The sequence below is a fragment of the Anas platyrhynchos genome, chromosome 2, assembly GCF_047663525.1.
Source record: "Anas platyrhynchos isolate ZD024472 breed Pekin duck chromosome 2, IASCAAS_PekinDuck_T2T, whole genome shotgun sequence".
In the NCBI taxonomy this organism is placed as follows: domain Eukaryota; kingdom Metazoa; phylum Chordata; class Aves; order Anseriformes; family Anatidae; genus Anas; species Anas platyrhynchos.
The window spans coordinates 58,788,271-58,807,279 of NC_092588.1; the positions used below are offsets into that span (position 1 = coordinate 58,788,271).

The 19,009-nt window shown below is 35.7% G+C and overlaps 2 protein-coding genes across 3 annotated transcripts in view; one reads left to right on the plus strand and one right to left on the minus strand.

Annotated features, from left to right (window-relative positions):
• Positions 1-12,178, plus strand: part of DOK6 (docking protein 6) — a 251,284-nt gene extending 239,106 nt beyond the window's left edge. Inside the window, exon 8 of the mRNA XM_027451907.3 lies at positions 599-12,178. Within this exon, the coding sequence (XP_027307708.1) occupies positions 599-738 (140 nt within the window). The 3' untranslated portion in view covers positions 739-12,178. The remainder of the gene's footprint in view (positions 1-598) is intronic.
• Positions 12,179-12,482: 304 nt separating this feature from the next.
• The window catches only part of CD226 (CD226 molecule), a 29,889-nt gene continuing 23,362 nt past the window's right edge, over positions 12,483-19,009 (minus strand). For both annotated transcript variants that reach the window (XM_021267007.4, XM_021267005.4), the window contains exons 5-7: positions 15,121-15,232; positions 14,272-14,332; positions 12,483-13,041 (exon numbers count right to left, since the gene is read on the minus strand). In XM_021267007.4, the coding sequence (XP_021122682.1) occupies positions 12,955-13,041; positions 14,272-14,332; positions 15,121-15,232 (260 nt within the window). In that variant the 3' untranslated portion in view covers positions 12,483-12,954. The remainder of the gene's footprint in view (positions 13,042-14,271; positions 14,333-15,120; positions 15,233-19,009) is intronic.

The window sequence follows — 19,009 nt, forward strand, 5'->3', positions numbered from 1 at the left end:
AAAGTTGTGGGAGTTAGCTAAGTTTTGCCATTGGGTTTTTAATAGCTTTTCATGAATGATTTCCCATCTCCCTGACTGTGAGTGAACAAGCCATGACTATGTGAAATTCACAAGACCACCTGAGATCTTATATCCTCTTCCTACTAGTCTTCTGCCAGACGGCCCTATTCCATTTCCAATTAATTTCTACCAGTTAAGTAGGGCATCCGATAAATAAGAAATGTGTTAGTTCTTCATCAGCTCTAAGAAATGTAAGTGAGACTTACAGAGTATCAAATATATAGATGTAGATTTGCAATTCAAAAATAAAATCCAAGCCTAAATAACATACTTGTTGGGTCTGGGAATTCTCTGCCTCAGCTGGATATGTGTCACCTGCTTATGCCTCAGGTGCAGGCAAAACCCTCCTTTCTAGCCACGGAAAAGCACAATGGGGTAGGTGTGCTTCTGGAGCACCCTGGCACTACCAGGAGCAGCAGAATACCCAGGGAATACCATGACTTTGTGCTGGGCCAGCACAGTTGTGGCTCACATGGTGCCTCAGACCAGTGTGTTGAACTTCAGTGAGCCTCTCACACATCCCTTTTCCCCCCTGCAGGTCATGGCCTGGGCTCTGCAAAGGTGTCCCGGGCACAGACATTTCCCAGCTACCCCTCAGAGCAGGGCGAAGAGCACCAGCAGTCCCTTTCGCTGGCCAGCAGCTACACCTTCAGCTACAGCTCGGGCCTCGTGCAATGACAGCCGGGGACAGCCGGCCAAGAGAGACAGTCAAGCCTGGAACCTGCCGCCAGGGCCAGGGAGCAGCGTGTGCCCTCCGCACCCACAACTTGCCATGAAAACTGAAGCCTACCAGCTCCAGCCTGACCACCGCATAGATGGGAACCTGGAGAGGCGGCTTCCCTGAAGCAGAGGCTAAGTCTTTATTTATTTTGCCGTTCCTTCTGTTAATATGTTTAGGAAGGAGGGGGAGGGGTGGGAGGGCGGGGGGGGCAAGCATTCGTGTTGTAAGACAGTGGTTAAAACAAATGAAACTGTGTTGGTGTGAAGGTTTCTGCATGACCGGAGAAGGTCCTGTCACAGGGCTCTGTCACAATGACGCATTCAACATCAGGGTCTTCCTACCCATCTCCATCAGCAGGTTGGCCCATACTCACTGGTGACATGTTTAGGTCCCTGCTGCAGCCCACTAACTCCAGCTGGATTCACTGAAATGTTGCCAATGGAACAAGCAGCATAAGCACTGCAGGTGTTGCCTTCAGAGCCAAGCAGGGTTGCTAATTGCCATAGAGGGCCTGGTGTTTTTTTGAGTCAGACTCCAATAAATAGCAGCAAGTTAATGCTGTTTGTTGAGAACAGAATTTAATGTGTTAAGATAAGGTTATTGCCTAGTACATCTCTTAAATTCTTTAAATTCCTGGGGCACAAATTCAGCAATTATTAATATGCACATACCTCTCATGAATGCCCATAGGAGCTGCAAATGTTCATGTGAGCAGCAAAGTCTCATCCTTAGAACTACCAAGAAGCCTTCTAATTTGCAATTGATTTAAGTATCCATGCTTGCAAGAATAACTTTAAAAAGCTCTTCTTCAAAATAATAAGCATGGGCTGCATCCCTGGCTGGCAATCCCCTGTTCCATGATTGGACCAGATGTGTTCCAGAAGTTGAGCTCTGGTCTTTTTTTCTCTATGTTCAGCTTTCCTTTGAATTTTCTCTGTTTCCTTCTCAGCTTTCTGTTTTAGATGCACATCGTATCTTGTATGATCACATATCAAGCATCAGTTTACTTTGGAAAGGATGATGAGTACATCTCAATGGAAATTTCTGTCTTTGGAAGACATCTTTCAAAATTCAATTGTTATAGGTGTGTTTGTGATCAGTAACAAGGGAGTAAGTTGGAAGGTATACCAGTAGGTAGGGAACAAGTTTTACCTATCCTGAATATTTGGATTTTTGTAAGTGATATCAAGTATTTATGTACGTCTCATGATACCCTGAAATGTCTGAAAATATGTGGAGAAAAATCTGCTCTTTTGCTATCATACAAGCAGGCCTTGCATTCTGTTCCCAGGATGAAACTGATTGCCATGATTACTAGAGGAATTCTTCTCATTAGTTGTTTCTCAGGACAGGCTGGAAGCATATCAAGGAGGAGACACAGACTCTTTTCCAATTAAACAATCAGTTTTATGTACTACAATTTAACTGAAAAAGTGCTGTTGGATTGTTTTATATATACACATATCTATATATATGTATTAAAAAGTATGGAAGAAACTTCTGCTTTTAATTAAACGTTTACTAGTACATTATGTCCAGCTTTTCTCCAACCATTTTACAGGCTGAGAGACTTTGCAGACACAGCTTTCTAAACCTCAGTGAACAGCTGCTGAATAAAAAGGCTTTGTGATCCACTTGAATGAAACACTTCCACCCCACCACAATCAGCTTTATTTATTTTTCCTCTTTTTTTCCTGTCTCATTCACTACCTCTTCTCCTTCTCACAGTGCTACCATACTCAGGAATAGAATGACTTCCTGTGGAGAATATTTTGATGAGCTAAAATGAAAACCTGCTCTCCCATGCTGGGAGGGAGCTATACCTGCAGTGCTCTCTGGGCTGAGCTGTACCCATCAAGGAAGTTTCATTCATGCTTTCATATAAAAAATAAAAACATGGTTGATATTTTGCTTTGAGAAAATTCCAGTTTGCAAATGTTATGTGCAAAATATGATAAAAATATATATAATGCTGGTGTAATTCTGTTAATCAAGGGACCTTTACCAAAGAGCTTTTTTTGAAGAGCTTACTAATTATTTTTATTTCTATGCAAATGAGATTCTTTCACTTGCCCTAATTATTTTTTCCTTAAAATTCCTTAGATTAAGTTTCCAGTATGTTCTGCAGTCATGTATTGCATGTCCATTTAACTGTTTCCCTCTGTGACTTGAATACTAGTCATTTAATGCTTTTATATTCTTCGTAGCCCCAAAACAGGCAAAAGGCAAAATAGGAGATTATCAGAACTGCTTTGAGGACACAGTGCCCATATAGTTTGAGAATCTTTTCAGAATCTAAATCCTAAAGTGAGTGCTTTAGCTGTGTTTAGACAGAAAGCATAAGATCTATATAGTGCACTCTTTCCATTATCTGGGGAAAGGCCACTGTCTGTCAAAGAAGGTTTCGCCTTCTTCTGTAGTGCCTAAATATTAAAAAATAAAAATAAAAAATAAAAATAAAAATAAAAATGGATTGGCCATTTAGAATTTTACTAAATATTTTGCTTTCATTATTTAATGCAACTATCTTCTCAATTCATACATTTATAAATACTTGTGAAATTGTATCTTGTAGCAACAGAAAATGAACTCCAGGGCAAAGCTCAAGAATGCTACCAACAAAAAGCAAAACTGAGCTATTGGGAACTTATGTCTTGCAGACAGTAAACACAAGCACACTGGAAGTTGAAGATAAGGATACATCTTCACAGTGTACTGCAACACAGTCATAGAAAACTGGGCACCAGAAGCACAAAGGTACTACATGTCCAGTGGAGTTTGCCATTTGTGCCACTCCAGAACAGCAGATAATACCGTTGTAAAATTTGTGCATTTGTGTAGCTTCCAAAAATGTTCTTCAGAAAAGCTCCATGAGAACCACACAGGCACTAGGCCAACAGTTTGCCAGAAAATTGTTTTCGTGGAGTTGCTTTGATTCCTGGTGTATGCCTCTCAATAAACTAAGTAATTCCCCACTGAGACAACTTTGTACAGCTCCTAGTGGTTCTGCCAGAAAGAAAGCTCTCTTTTGGCAAACGTGGTAGAGCTGCCTGCCTAGAGACTACAAGGGGCTTTCAATAGGCCCAGGGGCTTCGCTGGTCCCTGTTCAAGTCTCGGCTACCTTCATGTGCAAGGCACACAGGTTATATGTTTATTCCTGACCCAAGAAGAGCTCTCTGATTTCAGCCAATGAGCTGGGAAGAGCAGGAGGGCAACAAAATGTCTTCAGTGGTAACCAGATGCAACTGGTGAAAAAGGAACTTAGCATTAATACACCATAAAATTGTAAAATTGATGTAAGGCTATTGTTTTCATTTCAGTTCTGAGGAAGTGTGATGAATATATAGCTGTAATATGATCTATTTTTTTTAGAAAAACAACCCTTGATACAAATACATTCATTCCTTTTTAAAAAAAAATAACATTATATATATATATAACACACAACATTGCTGATATAGTTACTAATAACTCTTAACTAACTGTTATAGATTGATGCATACTGGTACTTTCGATTCTGAAATCACTCTGTGCAGAAAAGGAGAAATTGAAGAACACCAGTAATAAATCATAATATGGTTCTAAGGTACTTGAGTAATCCCATTTTTTAGATGGCTACATTTTATTATTACTAGTTTGAATCATCAGTGAGTATGCTCCTTTGGAACAAATTTTCTTGCCTATGTAAAGGAAAAAGTAAGAAGAATATCTTATAACATGGAGTTTGCTGCCTTACTGTTCAGGCTCTACTTTGTTCAGGCTCTACTTTCTGTGGTAGGCTTTGACTCCAGCTGCTCACATGTATTTGGTTCATGCAAAATTCTTTTTTTTCCCCCCTTTTTTTTTTCCCTAAAGCTAGCAAGTAAAGCTTAGAAATGTATTGACAAACCAAAGAAGTTTACTAGACAGCATCGATAGCTGCTCTCTTTTGTTTTGTCAAAAGTCTGGTTTGGGAATGTCAAAGGCATTTTTGGAAAATACTTCATTTCACAAATGAATAGAAATCCTGTTGGGGAGTAGCAAACACATTTCTAATCAAATCTTGTTCTAAACTAATAAGACTGTGCTGGAAGAGGAGTTGAAATTAAATATCTGAGGTCAAAAATCTTTTGACGTGCATTCTATAGCAATATTTTATAGCCGGCAAACAGCCTGCAATAATGTAAAGCTGGCATGCAGCCTGCAGGCACATACTTATTTAGGTGTTGCTTAGTGCAGGCAGACTGTGAAAACCCTCACCTGTTCATGGCAAACAGAAAAAAAAAGAGCACTAATCAGACCTCTATATTGCATTTATCGAAAAGGCATGAACTTCATACTTGTTCAGCTTGATCTCTAGTGTAATAGGAAAAACTATGAAGAGTAGTGATTTTTTGATCTATTTGATTTCTAGGAACTGACAAAGATCAGCAGCCTGTAGCAAATAAAGCTCTACACAGACTTAGCTCACCAGCCACATTTACTAGTTTTCAGTTGTTAACCTAGAAGCTGCAGGATGGTTTTCCATGACAGAATGTAAGTCTCGTGAATGTCTGTACTTTCTAGCGTGAAATGCAATGTTATATTTTATTTCTAAAAAGAAAGGAGGAAAGTGTTCCATTTACTCTGTTGTTTGGGGTGGGTGTTGGTTTGTTTTTTGTTGCTTTGTTTTTGGTGGTGGTGGTGGTTTTTAGTGTTCAGTATCAGTGTATCCTTTTTATACTTTCTGCAAATAAATAAATGTGGCTTTTATCCACATACAGAGAAGCATGGACTGTGGAGAAAATGTGAAAAGGGACTTGGTTATAGGAACTGATCCAACAGCACTAGAAATTTTTCCATACATCATCCAAATATTTCTGACTCTTTCCAAATCAACTTGTTACACAACCTGTGTATATTAGAATCTTTTATTTTTCAACGCTGACAGCTGGTCAGGTCTATGTATTGTTAGCAGAAGTTAATGACTGTGCACACCACTGTAGTGATAAAACTTTAAAATTATGGGGTATAAAGGTTTGATATATTCATTCTTGAATTCATTCAAGTCTTCAACTCTATAAAGGATGCTGTGTTTGTTCTTGATATTCTAAATAAATGCTTTTCAATTTTGATTTTGGATAAAAAGGTGTGTTATACTGGAAACATGTACAGGCATATGGTGAAATAAAAGTCAAAGAATATTGACTAACCTGTTGTAGCAAGAAGTCTGTCTCTCTATTTCCAGACCCTTACAGGACAGTAAAAGGTGACAGGTGAACCTGCTGTGTATTCAGCAACTACTTAAATGGCACTGTGCTTAGAAACCTAAATATTAGAATACAGAGGTGAATGGGTTCTACTGAAATAAATGGAATTTCCACTTCACAAAGATGCATCTAGCATCTTTGCATGCATATGCAACTTAACAGGTTTTTATGTATAAGATTAAAAAAGATATGAAAGTGACTGAGGTTTAAGTACGTTTAATTACAATTAAAGTGTTTGAAAATGTCAATATTGTTAAGAATGATGCAAGTTACAATTGAGAAAAAAAATCTGTTTTAACTAAATGAAAGCTCAAAATCTAATACCCATCTCTTTAAAATGGAGTTAATCCCTTTAAATCTCATACTGAAAGTCCCATAGAATGGTTAAGATTTTTTTTTCCTTTGAGTACAAAAATCCTGATGAGGTTAAATAGATTTACCTCATGCTCTTCTTACAGTCCTGGGTTTGTCAAGAGAATGGATACATTTTACAGTAGACTTTTTTTGTTGTTGTAGTTTTTTTCTGTAACAGTGTTTGGCATGAGTGAAGTTAACCCTCATTTTTAATATAGGCTACACATGGTTTTCAATCTTTTTTTTTCACTGTATGATAGCAAGATGTAGAAAATAGCAAAAAATTAGTCTTGGTAATTTGATACCAATAACAAAACTAAAGGTTGCAGTTAAGTATTTATTCTCATCAGAGCATCTACAGCTAAAACAGAATAAATGATATAAAATAAAGCTGTCCTTGTTGTTAATTATTGCATTTCCTGACTTTTCTTAGATGACAGGCTGTGATAGGAAATATTTATGTTCTAGAACTGCTGAAAGTTTTATTGATTTTAGATAGTTACAGGGAAGAACAAACAAAGCAGAATAAATGTATTATGACTTCCTAGCAAAGTATGACATATGCTCACCTTTTCTTTCACTGTTTTCAGTCTTGATTTTCCTGCTTTGAAAAACACCATTATAGAGAGGAAAGTTTTTGAAACCTAATGAAAAGAAAAAGAATAGCATAAGAAATCAACAAAAATAATTTAAAGGAAAAATCTGTAATGTTTAAAAATATTAGGAAATATTTAGGAGACATTTTAGTGCATTGCAGTGGTTCGTGTTGAGTGCAGAATAACTTCCCAGAGCATTCAAATTCTGATTTTATCAGGAGCTGGCAACAATATTTTGCGTTTGGTGTAACTCACGGCTCTAAGCTGAGGTTTCAAGAGTGCTGGGCCCATTCTCCCTAACATGTCTGAAAGAACCAAGTACCAACCAAGCTAAAGTGCATTGTAATCGTCAAAATGCAATTATAATGCAATATAATCCTTGCAAAATAGTATCGTATATAATGCATCATAATTGTTATCACACAAATTTGTGAAACTTTCTGCATCCAAATATTGCTAAACATATAATTTATCGTATTTCAGAGCTGATCAAATTCTAGATAATAGGAGCAACATTTGCATTTATGATTCATAAAAATACATACATGGGTGCTTACACTTATGCTTCCAGTTATGATGTAATCTGACAAAGCTGCATGAGAAAGATCCACCTTTACTACAGTTGTTATGTAAATTATGGAAATTTAAAATTAGTTAATAAATGTCTGCTTCAGACAGTTTTATTTCTGATAAATATGTGATGTTAATAGAGAGTATTTGTAATTATGTGTAATGAAAACATATATTTTCCCTCTTCAAATACACAGATAGGCATCAACACAAATGGAAAAAAGATATTGCAAAAGAAAAAGGAAAAGTTGCTATGCATTTTTTGTCTATATCTTAGTATGATAAGCTATTGATCATTTAAATCATGTTATAAAACATACTGCTTAATATTACAAATGATTTATTTACTTTAACAGTCTAATTAAATAAACTGTTAAAAAAGGTGTTAAATTTCCTTCAGAATCACTGAGACTTTTTTTCTAAAACTAGAAAGTTATCTTTTTGAAAAAGCATAAGGTAAGAAGAAATAGATCAGCTAATACTAGTAATTTATATTAGTTATTTTATCTAATTCTACTGGCTAGCAATGTGGATAAATGGAGGTAGTAAATAACATTCTTTAGAAAGTTGCCTTGAATAACTTGTTATTTCCTTTTGTATTTTCTAGCTTGACCATTATGTTATGAGAAGCTTATTATATATTTGTCCCATAGTCACCCAGATGCTCACCCGGTTCTCATCACTCTGTATGCATTTGGACGTAAACAGGGATTAGAAAAGAGTAAAACAAGGTGTTACAAGACAAAGCAGAAAGGAGGATACTCTTGCTGGAAGAGTGCCCTACTAAGCCCTGCAGGCCCACTCCTAGCTCTTCTTAGCCCTTAAAACCTGAGCTGTTTCTGTACAGGAAGGAGCCCAGCTGCAAAGGGAAGGGTGGAAAGGGCACAAGGAAAATGGGGAGTATCTGAAGTTGTCTGCAGGAATTGAGCCAGGGTCTTCCATTTCCTGACTGATTTGGTAGGTAGAAAACAGCATGAAACAACTGTGGTAGAAGAAACAGACAGGATTTCATAGGCCACTGAAAAGCCTAGTCCAGCATAGTGTTTTGAACACCACTGTGACACTCTAGCCTCAAGCTGGGATCCTTCATATTGCATGTCAAAGGGACAGTGGCTACCCTGACCCCACATGCAGTAGGATGACACATGGCATACCAATAGAGATGCATCTAGCCCAAGACAGTTCCACAGGAATGTGTGAATATTTGAAATGTCTTTTGAGTTGTCTTACTCCACTTTAAATAATGCAGTCAGAGAACTTGATGTATAGTTTCTACTCCTGGGGTCTACAGTCTAAAAGATTTTTTTTTTAGCACCTATCTTGTAGGCAGTATTTGGAACTAACCCTTAATGTCAGACTTACAAATCTGTTTAGGGGATTAACTTCTACTGAACATTTAGGCTTTAAAGGAAATAAGTCTTCTGCTTGTGCCGGGGAATATTCTCTGAGTCAGTGTCAGCAGGTGTAAATAAATGCCATGGATTTGAACTTTTACATAGCTCAATATCACAGAAGCTTTAGAGGAACATCCTTGAGTCCCAGATAGTTACAACACCCAGGGGAAAAAAAAAAAAAAAAAAAAAAAAAAAAAAAAAAAAAAAGATCAGTCCTCTGTTTCTTTGTTTGTTTGTTCTTCTTTTTGTCAGGTTTCTTATTTGAATTTTTCAAGAGTAAACTACCATCTACTTATGATCAAAATTAAACCTGTATAGCAGGCAGATGGTTTGGTTGTGCATCATAATTAAAACTAGTTGTTTCTGAGGGAGATTATAAAACTTTAGGTGCCTGATAGAAAATATAGAAATGTAAAATTCCATGGGAAAATACCTGGGAATTTTGGACAGGTTGCATCAGAAAGAGTTAAGTGTTGGACCACCCTGCGTAAAGTGGGAGTTTGGAAAAGTCCAGGTTCTTCTATTCCTTGGTGAGTCGAGTCCTTGAAGCAGACTGTTTCCTCACAGGAACACTGTTTTACCCTAAGATACACATTCAAGGAAGATGAAAAGATAAGCAGACTAGGCAGTGTCATGAACATATTACAGGGTCAGAGACACTCCTTAAATTATAGGGACATATTTGAGACAAAAGAAAGATACAGTATCAGGAGGTAGCATGCAGTGTGTTGCTGTTCCAGCTTTCACCTTCTTTCATAGACAGTGGGTTTGGTGTTCTCCCTTGTGATCCAGATTCTGGTGACTATGCCTCCTACATTCAGAAATCCCAGCAAGGACAGATTTCAAATATTTTTTTCTCTGATACAAGTTTAAGCTCTTCTAAAACTTAGTATTACTATTAATCTAAATGGTACTAAAAGTAACGAAAACAGAATTTTAACATGGGCTTAAATAGCTACCTTTTTTACACAGCATAAAACATGAACATAAAACATACATTTTTATTATTAGGGAGGAGAAGACTTGTTTTCCTTTTCTTAAAATTTCATAGGTTCATTTTCCTGTTACACAGAAATTAGTTATCCAGTGATTCAAGACTGAATTAATGAAAATGAAAACATACTTTAATATGTTTGTTGCCTTTGAGGAAAGTTTCTAAGGCTTTAAAACAACAAAAAAGACAACACTATCTTACAGTTCAAACAGTATTCTGACCTTGTTGTTGTCCATATTTGTGTTGTGTTATATTTGATTTTTTCTCCCTTTTAACTTGTTGAGCAAGCAGTAAAGAATGAAATAGCACGGTAACCATTCAAAATAAAATTTCCAAATTACAGTTGATTAAGTTTTACACAAAAGGAACTAAAATTTTTCAAAAGAAAATGGGAAATCTATGGAAAATCCTGAAAAGAAACACAAGTAAACAATAGTTTTTATTATTTTACACTGGAAAGCCAATTTACATAATCCGAACTGTGTCACAGCAAACATGCTTTTGCTAGGTCCCATTCTGTCAGACTCATAAAATATATAAGGAGCTTTAATATCACATTTCAAATGACACTTGGATTTATTTTTTTTTTTTTTGTTGCATAGTTTACTAAACTATTGAAGAGGTTTGAGTTGATTTCTTTCTTTTTGGTTTTTGTTTGTATCGGTCTCATGTTCAGCTGCTGTTCACTGATATTACAATGGTACAAAAATGAAGCTGTTGTTTTGGGTTTGTTTTTTGAAAGAAAAATAATGTATTGTTTATATGCTATGTGTGATTGATGTGATTTTCCCTGTGGACTATCTTGGTAAAAGTAATATGTCTATGGAATTTGAATTAAACCAGATTAAATACCTACAAAGATGTGAAGTAGAGATTTTTTTTTCTTTCTCAAATCTCAAAACTAGTTATTTTTAAAAAATGCATGCAGACAAGCTAAAAGCATCAGGGGAGGCAAGAAATAAGGACAGTAACAGAAATAATCAAAGCAATCTGGTATTATAGATACTTAACCTCCACCTCTCCCCTTTTTTTATCCTCAGTAAAATAGGGATGTATTTTGAATGTCTCTACAAGCAGTGAAACAATGCCAACTTCTTGGCTTATGTATAATTCTGTATTAGGATTCCAACTGAGATCTTCAATGTAATCAAATTCATTACATCATCATTTTGGCATTTTAGTATAAATGGAATCATCAAACAAACAACCCAATGCTACAGGGTTTTTCTTGTAATGCTGTGCACAACTTAGAATTATCTGATATGACATATGATAACTCAGGAAATAAATCAACTTATTAATAGTACAGTTCTGTGTCCTCATCAACTTCACATGCAAATGTTTATATATCTGAAAACCTTCAATAAGTGAAAGCAAAAATATATACCTTGTAATGTGTATGTGTTCTTGTTCAGAAGTACGCAAAACCAAAATGACATGTTTTCTAATGGTATTGTAATGACATGTAAAAGAATTTAAGTCTTCAATGCCAGGTTGAAGGACTCTTTGGTTTAAGTTTTTAGATTTTTAGCTGAAGCGTAGTATAACTGTACAACACTATTATCACTCAAATAGTTCAGACAAGCCTTGTGTCCTCATTATTGTCCAAAGAACCTAGACTTGTATTTTCCTTTGTGTGTGAGGAAAGCTTTGATTTGCAGAGAGTTACACAAATGTGCTTGTCACTGTCAGGCTGTTGATGCTCCTTCTTAGCCAACCAAGTAGAACTGGTTTGTAGCAGACTAATAATGCCTTCCCCCAACCCCTTTCAGAAAATAATAATAATAATAATAATAATAAAATAACAAATAAAATAACAAATCACTTTTACCAATGCTACAAGAGAAAAGGGGGATCAGACAGGTGGGCCAGGAGGCATACAGTTTGTAGAACACAGACACATCTGATTATCAGCCGTCATGGTAACACCTTCATCTATTGGGATTCCATCCTCAGTAATACAGCAGGTTTGTAAAACGCCATAAGATGCATAGATCTTAATTCTCAGGTCTGCCTTCTAGTGCTGTTTGTTTGAGGAGTTTTTGTTTGTTTGTTTGTCTGTTCAATTTCTGTGTGGTTTATTCTGTAGGTTTCAGCAGAATATATACATATGCGCATATAAAACCACACATGTATTGTTTTGTAAATGTTCCCAATCATGCCTTTTCTGCTTTGCATCATTTATTCATGTATCTTCCATAATCTCATTTATTTTTTGTGCAACTAAACCTTATAATAAATTATTATGAATTATAACTTGACAGTGACAGAGTCTTCATGTTTTGCTTTCTTCTGGGCATTAAAGAGAGGGAAAAAAAAAAAAAGGTGTGTGTGTGCACATGCATGCGCATGGGTGTGCGTGTGGACTAGGGGCTATATTTCTATTCCATCCCCAACTAGTGAGTGCTGAAATAATTGTGCTGCGTGCAAGAAGCCTTTAAAACCACACAACTGTCAGATAGAACGCTTCTGTTCATACTTTTAAATCTAGGTTCAAGGATCCCTAATATATTTGCTTTTGCCAGCTGAATACTACTGTTTGCCCAGCAGTGTAATAACACATCCTTTGCAGAAAATAATGGATATTTATTATTCCATAAAGCTCTCAATTTGATATTTGAAAGTCATGGATACAGAGAACATAGAGCATATTTTCATTTTCACCTTTTCACACAGACTTCTCAGACATTTATTTCTCAGACAAAATTAATGTTATATAAACATATGCACCTCTGTTCTGTATGTTATAGTTGTTCTAAAATTATTATAAGTACACTTACTGGGTAAAAAAATAATAATAATAAATTTTAGAAATACAAAAAATCTTCACTTGTACTTATGAATCAAAAGATACATTGATGCTGCAGACTGTCATATTACACAGACGCATCCAGGCTGGCTCAGGGACCAATGCTGTCCAGCCAGGGCAGCCTGCTATGGTGACTTGAATTTTCTGCAGCCCACCAGAGCAAAGCAAAGCAAATCCAACATGCAAATTTGTTGACTGAATTTGGTTATTTCATCCATAAGAAGTAAGCTAATGGTCTTTCCTCGGGTTTATGCAGTTGATGTAAATCTCCTCTGTCTGATTGGGTAATGATTCTTCTTCTCTTCTTTCTATGTTCTATGGGGAACAAAAATTACATCTTTCGTAACCATTAATGCTCTAGAAGAACAGAAAAAAGAAAAAAAAAAAAAGTAGAAGAAATTTTCTGAAAAAGATATGAAAAGATATGACTGAAAAAAAAATGACACATTTATTTTACACTGATTTATTATTGGAAAATATTCAGCCATCAATATCTCTCTCTTTTTTTTTTTTTTTTTTTTTTTTGGTGGGGGGGGTCTCTTGTTTCCTAGAGATAAATTTTAGATTCAAGGAAATTTCACGGCTATTCCACATCAGATGCCTGGTAAAGTATCAGTATCAACAGAATGCCTCCTTTTCATGTACACACTTCACGTACTGAAATAGTTACCTTTGTCAGTCTTAAAACATAAATTCTCTACAGGTATGGACCATGCTAAGAATTACTCATGTAATTAATGTGATGGTGCCTTGATTAATTGTCATTGTTTCGGAAGATGCTTTCTGAAGAAAATTAGTAGTCCCTAAGCTAAGGTTACCCTAGGAAGAGCTTCATTCTGATGTGAACAGTAACCAAAGGGGCAGAATGAGATAAATTGAAATGTTAGGAGGTCAAAGGGCCTTGTGAGTCCCTGTCTACAGTGGACCTGTATGCAGTCATACAGCAGTGCTGTCTGAGGGAAATAGATGGAAAGCTAGTGTCACACCACTGTGAGGAAAGGGCCATTTCCCTAAGAATATTACTACCTCATACCATGACTGAGGGTATGAAGATACAAGGCAGAAGCAGAAGAATTGGATCCTGCCTTACCACTTGTAAATTTCAGGCCTTGAATAAGATCACTAAGAGGAAAAGAGTAACTGAGCTTCAAGAAATTGATTGTTAAAGTAGAAAAAGAAAGGAGAAACACTCAAACAGTTGTCCCAACAAATTACAATGAAGTTGAATAAGTAAAGACAAATGCTATGACAGGATTCAATTTTTTGCTTGCATTTTACAGGTAGTTACTTGAGGGGAAAAAAAAAAAAAAAAAAAGATACTGCCAATACACAAATAGTATAAAAGATAGCAAAACCAAAAGAGCTACATGAAACACATCTCAATATAATTAGATGCATTTAAAAAAATGCATTAAGCATTTAAAAAAAAAAAAAAGATAATTAAGGGATATATCCCTTATTTAAAAGTTATGTCAAGCATCAGATACTGAAGAGATGTTAAGAAATATACAAAATACATTATGAGTAAACTCCAGATGATCTTACCTTGGTCTGAGTAGAGTACAAAGGGTTTAGTAAGGCCTCTTTTATTCTCTTTCTCTTCTTTCTGATGGCACACATTCCATTAGAAACATAATGGAAACAAACTGCACCATGAATGATAGTATAGACCAAACTATCTAATTACATACAAGAGATAACAGTGGTATAGCTTACTTGTCCACCGAAACCAATAAAATCCAAGTAGCCTTTTCTCTGAACTGCAGACCACAACATGCATGAGACTAGCACTGTTTTGTAAAGGCCTGGACACTGATAAAAAGACGTTCTTATTCAGTAATAACTTGCCAACAAATTCCAGAAACTTTATATATTGTAATGGGAGAAGAAATATATGTATTTTTTTTCTGCTCAGTATTTCTTTCCATTGGAAGCAGAGATTCTGGATCAGACAACTACGATATATTTGGTAGAGAGTAGATATAAAATGCTAGAAGATGTAGAAACATCAAGATGTCATATGTTGTTTATGCATAAAAAATGAACAGCCTATGCCTAAGCCTGTTATTCTTGACAAATCACCTTCGGCATGATGTTTCAATTAGTATCAATGTAAGCATTTAGCTGACTAAGGAACTTCAGTAAGCTGTAGTTTTGTTTTTTTGTTTTGTTTTGTTTAATGTTGTTTTTTATTATTTTTTAGTGTGAAAAAAAAATAAATGAAAATGTCACCTCTTTCATAGGTTGAAGAATTGATTAGTTGTTTTTTTTTCAAATTTTCAAAACTAGCTTTTTTTTTTTTTTTTCAATATCCTCTGAAGAGGATAGAAGATGAGCTGTTAACACCTTCATACATTCATGCCACTGTATCAAGCAAATTGATTTGTTACTCACTTTTTGTCATAAGCAGTGGCGATGCAGATAATCCACAGGAAAACTAACAGTAAAACAGCAGCTGATATTCCTGCAGCTATGTAGATAATAAACCGTTTGTGATTCCAAGTTGCTAAAATAGAATTGTAATAAATATTATTAGTATTTTTTATAAATCATTATGAAGTTGCCATAACAGATTATGTTGAAAATCAACAATTATGTAGACACATGGGATCTCAAGATCAATATTCAGAATTCACAAGCATTTCATCATTTCTAAAATGCCATTGTTATGCTGAGCTAACTCTTACAGAAGTTGTGACTGGAATGACCAAAGGTGAATGAACACAGCACAGCAGTATGAAAAAAAAAAAAAGTTTAACCACAGAACTTCAACAGCTTTTTGCAGCCTACCACAGTGCACAACTTCCTTCCTTTCTGCAGCATCTCTACACTAGATGTCTTCAGACTTGAGAGTAATAGCACAGAAAGCAAACAATCACAAATAGCATGTAATAAGCACTACAGTATGTAGTGGATTTGTGGCTAGCAGTAGCAGCTTCTACAGCACAAATCTTAGCCAGATGGTCTTGCCAACTTCTAGCAATCTCAAATGACCCTATGTGATAGGGTCTTGATGAAGTAAGCATCAAAAGTGACTCTGTTCAGTTACCTACAGAAAAATAAATATTTCCTGTATATTCTTCAGTTTCTCAACATGTAGGAATAAAACAAAAAAACACTGATTACAGAAAAGTCTTATCCTAATATTTTTTTTCACTGGAAAGATAAAAGAAAGAAAATTATCTTAGAAATTACATGCTGAAGGTATTTCACACAGTACGGAAGGCTGACTGGTAACAAACTGATCTTTTGTATTGTGTTTTTGTATTGTTGTATGTTGTATAATGTGGTTACACATAAAGTCACTTTACTCCCAACATGTGTTCAGTTGCTACACCCTTGAAATGACAAGCTAGTGCATGTGGATGTGTCCAACTTTGAAAAAAATATATTATGCATTTTTTCTAAATGTTTGGCTACCCACCACAGAAAACCTTCACCTGTGCCAGTGACTATTTACAGAAACAGGGAGAAAACCCTCTCTAAGTAACACAGAAATTTTAAAAGTTTAGCTATTTTGTTAAAAATTCTGTATTTAATTATCATCTAGGGTGGGTGAATTTAAATAGTTCTGGACTTCAGCAACATCCCATCCAGCTGTCTAAGCATTCCAGACCTTATTTTTCTTTTCATGACATTTCACCTTCAGTTTAATCAGGTCAAGATAATGATCTCTGAGTGAATGAGTTTGAGAGCTGGGATTATCAGCTATCAGTTAAATTTGGATGAGAAAAATCATTAAATTTTTTTAGAAGTAATAAAAACTCAAAGTCCTTTTGCCTTTTCTCATCTGAAATGCGTAAAGCTTTCCTGAGGCTTGTTTTGTTTTATTTTGTTTCATTTTTTGTTTGTTTAACTGTACAAAACCTGTTGTAATTACTTTCTTTAACATAACATTCAAGATTTTGCAGAAATATGCCAGATGCTTTTTATGTGTCTCTTTAGTTCTCATGTTCTCATCAAAGGTGATATGCTGAAAGGAGTACAATTTCTATTAAGTATTAGAACAATATCCCACCCCCAGCTGCCACACCTAGTTTTGTAGCCTTGGCATTTGCTCTCCAGGGCTGAAACCTTTCTGAGTGAAGGTTTTCAACCTTCAATGCCCTGACTTTGGTTTTGAGGAGGAAGCATTGACAGGGCAGACACAGTTACTTGTACCAACAAGAGATTTGAACTGCACTGGAGATCTTCATGTAGCTTGTCACATTCCTTGCTGGTCTGGCGTGTAAGCCATGCTAACTAAACATCACTGAGATAATTTTGCCCACAAGTGAAAGGCGTTCACGCTTGGAGAAAAGGGCTTCACTGAGAGACCCACAGGCACAGATTTATATCTTGCGTTAATACAGGAAAAATTCAGGAAGGAAGAAAGAAGCTAATTTCACTCCTACCTTGATTCTCCTCACACCTTACTTTAGCCTTATTTTGTGTCTGTTTTCCATGGCACAGCTGTGATTGGTCAAGGAGTCCCCTGTTTTTCATCTCATCTGACACTTTTGTCTCAATGTTGGATTAGTCTTACTCTGTTCTATTATCTTTCTGATTATTTGGTTCCTGTTCTCTAAAACTGAAAGTATCCGGAAATGGAAAGGTTCCATTACAGCCAAAATAATACTGGAGGCAATTTATGTGCCCTGTCTCAGTGGGTCAGTGCTCTGAGACCCAAACAGCTCTCTATCACCCATTTTAGACATAAGTTGCATGTGTGACTTAGGAAGAAAAATGACAATTTCAAAGGACAGATTTACTATTAGTCAGTTTCCATATTCCTGAGGAATAACTGGATCTTATAGGCAGTTATCTAAATTCTGCATGGAGCTCAGCCATGTAATTCCTTTTTGTTTGTTTGTTGTGTTTTTTTTTTGTTGTTGTTGTTGTTTTGTTTTTTTGTTCTTGCAGAATAGGTGAATCCAAAAAGATGGTTAATTGTATGAATTTGTATTAACTTAGTATGAAGCTACAGTGAGGCTTAACTGTAATGCTAAGCCAAAGAAAATGAAGTGGCTGGATTGGTAGAACATACACAAAAATATACACATACACATCAAATATAAACGTACGCATCAAGTTTCTGCTACCGTTCTTTCATTCAAGCCACATCGAGGCAGAGTAAGCAACTGAGTTTGTGAGAGGCTTCACAGGATCTATGGGAGCTGATACCTGACCTGTCTCTCCTTATCTTTACGTTTTCTCCATAACTGTCATGGAAGTATTAGTCATGTATGGAACAGTTCCAAATGTTTAAAGACCGAAAAAAATAATTGGGAATCTTTGACACCTCATTTCTTTTGGAATAACAAGCAACAAATAAATAAATAAAAACGTGTGATAATGCAGAGGATTTAAAAGGTAGAAAATGTATATTTTGAATCATGTTATACTTCATATACTTCAGCTTCTTCAATGGTTTCACACCATTTTTTTCTCCTACAAACATGCATAACTATGTTGTTATTGTTAAAATCAACAGTGATAAATAGGGTTTGCTTCAAGATCAAAAGAATCACGTAAACTGAAGCTTTTTCATTGGGTTGGGTTTGGTTTGTTTTTTTAGTAGAAAGAATTTGCATAGGTAGGACATTTTTTTATTATTATCACCTGGCGACTCATTGTTTGGTTTAGTTTTGTTATGAGAAGCACTATGTTCAGAGTAAACATTTTCATTGCTCTAGAGTTTGTATGTGATTAATTATATGAATGCAGTCATCAATATTTTGAAATTTGAATGTTTAAAATTTTTGGAGGTGAGAGGAATTATACACCTGATAATTCTTATCATATTTTGTCGAATTTCATGGACTTTTGTGGTCAAGTATTCAGAGTAAAACAGATCAACATTTTCTTTCTGAGTGCATTCTCAGTAACAATCAAGCATATTCGGAAGTTTTATATCTCAAGCCACAGCTCTTAGTGCTGCCAAGGGGATGTCTGCTAACATTCATTTATTACGACTAACAAAGGCAGTATCAAAGACACCAGAGAGCTCGCCTGAATGCTACAATGGAAGAGGAAATGTGGTGGTACAAGAACCATGTTTTCAAAATCCATTCTACAGAGAACTAAAACTGAGCCTTTTCTGTTGTTGTTGTTGCTGTTGTTGTCATTTTCTCCAGCCATAATAAATAAATAAATAAAAGTAGAACTAAAAGGGATTCAGCTCTCATTTTGAGCAATCCAATTTTATGTGTTTACATACGGAGACCTAAGCTTCCTTATAATCAAACTATGACAATATTCACAGAAAAACCTGGAGACATATTCTGCTCCCCAAAAGAAATTC